Below are 5,355 nucleotides of genomic sequence, written 5' to 3'. Positions count from 1 at the left end.
AACTATTATCTGTGTGAGAAAGAGACAGAACTATTATCTGTGTGTGTGAGAGTGAGAGAGAGAGAGACAGAAATGTTATCTGTGTGAGAGAGAAAGCGACAGAACTGTTATCTGTGTGTGAGACAGAGAGAGAGAGAGCGAGAGAGAGAGAGAGAGAGAGAGAGAGACAGACCGAACTATTATGTGTGTGAGACAGAGAGACAGAGAGAGAGAGAGAGAGAGACAGAACTATTATCTGTGTGTGACAGAGAGAGAGAGAGAGACAGAAATATTATCTGTGTGTGAGAGAGAGAAATAGAGAGAGACAGAGAGAGACAGAACTATTATCTGTGTGAGAGAAATGGAGAGAGAGAGAGACAGAACGATTATCTGTGTGTGAGACAGAGAGAGAGACAGAGAGAGAGAGAGAGAGAGAGAGAACTATTATCTGTGAGAGAGAGAGAGAGAGAGACAGAACTATTATCTGTGAGAGAGAGAGAGAGAGAACTATTATCTGTGTGTGAGGGAGAGAAATAGAGAGAGAGAGACAGAACTATTACCTGAGAGAGAGACAGAGACAGAACTATTATCTGTGTGAGAGAGAGACAGAACTATTATCTGTGTGTGTGAGAGAGAAAGAGAGAGAGAGAGAGAGAGACAGAGAGAGAGAGAGAGACAGGACTGTTATCTGTGTGAGAGATAGAGAGAGAGAAACAGAACTGTTATCTGTGTGTGTGTGAGAGAGGGAGAGAGAGAGAGAGAGACAGAGAGAGAGAGAGAGAGAGAGAGACAGAACTATTATCTGTGCGAGAGAGAGAAAGCGACAGAACTGTTATCTGTGTGTGAGACAGAGAGAGAGAGAGAGAAAGACAGAGAGAGAGACAGAACTATTATCTGTGTGTGAGAGAGAGAAATAGAGAGAGACAACTATTATCTGTGTGAAAGAGATCGAGAGAGAGAGAGAGACAGAACGATTATCTGAGAGAGAGAAAGAGAGAGAGAGAGACAGGACTATTATCTGTGTGAGAGAGAGAGAGAGAGAGACAGAACTATTATCTGTGTGTGAGACAGGGAGAGAGAGACAGAACTATTCTCTGTGTGTTTGAGAGAGAGAGAGAGAGACAGAACTATTATCTGTGTGTGTGAGAGAGAGAGAGAGCGACAGAACTATTATCTGTGTGAGAGAGAGAGAGAGAGAAAACTATTGTGTGTGTGTGTGAGAGAGCGAGAGAGAGAGATAACTATTATCTGTGTGTGTGTGTGTGTGTGTGTGTGTGTGTTTCTTTAGGGTGGAGCACGCAGGGGAGATGAGAATCAAACCAGGACTAAGAAAATGTAAGAAGTAAATGTACACACACACACCCACACCCACACACCCACTCACCCACACACCCACTCACCCACTCACCCACACACCCACTCACCCACTCACCCACTCACCCACACACCCACACACCCACTCACCCACACACCCACTCACACACACACCCACTCACACACCCACTCACAGTATTTGTGATCTCTCCTCTAATGTGTCTTCTTGTGTGCAGATGCGTGTGATCTCACACTGGACCCAAACACAGCACACACACGTCTCTCTCTGTCTGAGGGGAACAGAAAGGTGACGTGTGTGAAGCAGCAGCAGTCGTATCCTGATCATGCAGAGAGATTTGATGAGTGTCCTCAGGTTGTGTGTAGAGAGAGTCTGACTGGACGCTGTTACTGGGAGGTTGAGTGGAGTGGGAGGGAGGCTGATATATCAGTGACATATAAAGGAATCAGGAGGAAAGGACGCAGTAGTGACTGTAGGTTTGGATGTAATCTAAAGTCCTGGAGTCTGAGCTGCTCTGATAACAGTTACACTGTCTGGCACAATAAGAAGAAAACTGCCATCTCTGCCCCCTCCAGCTCCAACAGAGTAGGAGTGTATCTGGACTGGCCCGCCGGCACTCTGTCCTTCTACAGCGTCTCCTCTCACACACACACACTCACACACTTACACACACTCCACTCCACATTCACTGAGCCCCTCTATGCAGGGTTTTGGGTTTGGGGTTCTGACTCCTCAGTGTGTGTGTGTGAGCTAGAATAGCCTCCTGTGTCCTGGAGGAACACCTGAGTCTGCAGGGAAACACACAACTGGTGAACATCATACACACATGCCTGCTGAGTATAAAATACACACACACACACACACACACACACACACACACACACACACACACACACACACACACACACACACACACACTTTGCTCTTTCTCTCACACACACACTCGCACTCTACACCTCTCTTGCACGCGCGCACACACACTCACACAAAATACACCCTTATCTCTCACACACACTCCTCTACACACACAACTAGTGGACATCATAATACACACATTTCCTTACACATACACACACACCTCTCTCTTTCTCTCTGCCACACACACACACACACACACCTCTCTTTCTCTCTGCCACACACACACACACACTTTGCTCTTTCTCTCACACACAAACACACTCTGCACTTCTCTCTTCACACATGCGTGCGCGCGCACACACACACACACACACACACACACACACACACACACACACACACACACTACACCCTTGTGTGTGTGTGTCTCTCTCTCACACAGACACACACACAAAATACCACAAAATACACCTGTATCTTTCTCACACACATACACAGCTCTCTCACACACACTCTTACACACACTCTTACACACACTAAACTTCCTTCTCACACATACACGCTACACACCTCTGTCATACACTCTATACCTCTCACTCTTTCACACACACCACTCACTCACAAACACACAGTACATCTCTCCGTAACACACACATAATACACTTCTTTCACACAAACGCATACACAATCCACCTCTCTCTCTCTCATACGCACACACACATACTTTGTCTTTCACACACAAACATGCACTCTACACGTCTCTCACATACACACACACACAGCCTGTCACATACACACACATAATATACCTGTCTCTCTCTCTCTCTCTCTCTCTCTCTCTCTCTCTCTCTCTCTCACACACACACACACACACACGAACGCACACACACCACCTCTCTCTTTCTCTCTCTCACACACTCACACACATACACAGACACACCTCTCACTCACACACACTCTTACACACACAAACACACAGTAGATCTCTCTGTGTCACACACACACACACACACACACACACACACACACACACTACAAGTCTCTTACACAAATGTATGCACACACACACTCACACATACACAGACACCTCTCTCTCACACACACTACAGTTCTTTCTCACACATACACGGTACACATCTTTCTCTGTCTCTTACACACACTACACCTGTCTCTCTCTGTCATACACACACACAAGCACACACCTCTCACACACACAAACACACAGTACATCTCTCTCTCACACACACACACACACACACACACACACACACACACACACACACACACACACCTCTCTCACACACACCTCTCTCACACACACCTCTCTCACACACACAAACAGTACAAATCTCTGTGACACACACACACACACACACACACACTCTCTCTCTCACCCCTCTCTCTCTCTCTCACACACACACACACACACACACACAATACTACAAAATACACCTGTATCTTTCTCTTACACACATACACACACACCTCTCTCACACACACTCTTACACACACTACACTTCGTTCTCACACATACACGCTACACATCTTTCTCTGTCTCTTACACACACTACACCTGTCTGTCATACACACACACGAACACACACCTCTCTCACACACACACACAGTACATCTCTGTGACACACACACACACACACACTACAAGTCTCTTACACAAACGTATGCACGCACACACACACACACACACACACACACACACAGAAGTGTCTTACACAAACGTATGCACACACAAAACACTTCTCTCTCTCTCTCTCACACACACACACACACACACAAAATACACCTGTATCTTTCTCTCATACACATACACACACACACACACACACACACTTCTCACACATACACGTTACACATCTCTCTCTGTCATTCACTCTATACCTCTCACTCTCTTTCACACACACACACACACACACACACAACCACTCACACAGACACTTTAAACCTCTCCCTCTCTCTCTCACACACACACAATAAATGATGTTCAAATAATAGACTGAGCTGCAGTTGATTTCTGTACATATGACATAAATACTGTTCTACAAGTTACACATGCTGTGGAATCATAACCTCACTGTGTTAAACTCTGTACAAATCTACACATTAAAGGTGGAAATCTTTGGAAACTGAAAGGTTTTTCATTTTGTTTTCTGAGTGTTGGAGTGATACAGATACAGATGTTGTACACAGTATGAGTGAAATGTATTATAGAAATGTATTGTAAATATTTGAGATGAAATATTATTCTTATAATATGTTACTAGAGTTTAAGTATAATGTTTATCTAGCCAGAAAAGTCTGTATATTTGATTGAAGTAGGTAAGACAAAAGTAGATTAAGAGAAAAATAACATACCTGTGATTATTTTTGTGGAGAGACTTCCATGTTGTTTTGGAGGGAAAAGAAACCGTAGTGTGTTAAAGGGGACTTTTATGGAGAATACGCCTGCCCAAAGACAGGAAGTGACATCACCTCATTTGCTGTTTTTCCATATTTAAGTTTTTAAGGGAAAATTCAAGAGTGATGTTTTGAAGTTGATTGATATTGGAGAATTTATGATTGCTGGACTTTTATTCTTGTAAATGCTAAATTTTCCTTTTTTGAACATTTTTGTATGTTTTTGATGGGATGTGGTTTTTCTTTTGCACTGGAGCACTGGGAGCCAATAAAAACCTTTTCTTTTGTATCCACTTGGAGTGCTTAATGTTACTGCCAGATATTACTGCATTACAGTAGTCCAATCTTGATGTAATAAATGCATGGACCATCTTTTCTGCATCATGTGAGGAGAGTGTTTTGATTTAAATTGTGCATGTGCTCATTATACCAAGGTACTAATTTTTTGTCCCTAATGATTGTATTCTTAAGTGGAGCAACATCATTAAAGGTGCACAGGAACAGCACAAACAAAGCACACGGGGCAGAGCTGGGCAGAGATCTATTAATAATAAAGACAGAAACAAGGGCAGTTAAATTCCAAACTTATATCATTCTAAAGGTCTGGAGTACCAAGAGCTGAGCAAAGAGAACAGTGCCCTCACTCAGCTGGTCCGGAAATACAGTTCAGCATTAACACAGTAACACTACACATGCTGAGGACCAGAAAATAACAGCAAACCCAATCAGAATCACCAGAATTACAAACAACATCACTTATTGGGAAACTCAAT

At 43.6% G+C, this 5,355-nt stretch overlaps 1 protein-coding gene across 1 annotated transcript in view; it reads left to right on the top strand.

Annotated features, from left to right (window-relative positions):
- Positions 1-4,871, top strand: part of LOC118241308 (NLR family CARD domain-containing protein 3-like) — a 56,905-nt gene extending 52,034 nt beyond the window's left edge. The window contains exons 6-7 of the mRNA XM_081697214.1: positions 1,268-1,314; positions 1,530-4,871. Of these exons, the coding sequence (XP_081553340.1) occupies positions 1,268-1,314; positions 1,530-2,071 (589 nt within the window). The 3' untranslated portion in view covers positions 2,072-4,871. The remainder of the gene's footprint in view (positions 1-1,267; positions 1,315-1,529) is intronic.
- The last annotated feature ends 484 nt before the right edge of the window (positions 4,872-5,355 follow it).

Source organism: Electrophorus electricus, chromosome 1 (assembly GCF_041902795.1).
Source record: "Electrophorus electricus isolate QZ-2024a chromosome 1, ASM4190279v1, whole genome shotgun sequence".
NCBI classification, from domain to species: Eukaryota; Metazoa; Chordata; class Actinopteri; order Gymnotiformes; family Gymnotidae; genus Electrophorus; species Electrophorus electricus.
The sequence above is the reverse complement of the archived record's forward strand: the minus strand, read 5'-3'. Positions and strand labels throughout refer to the sequence as shown.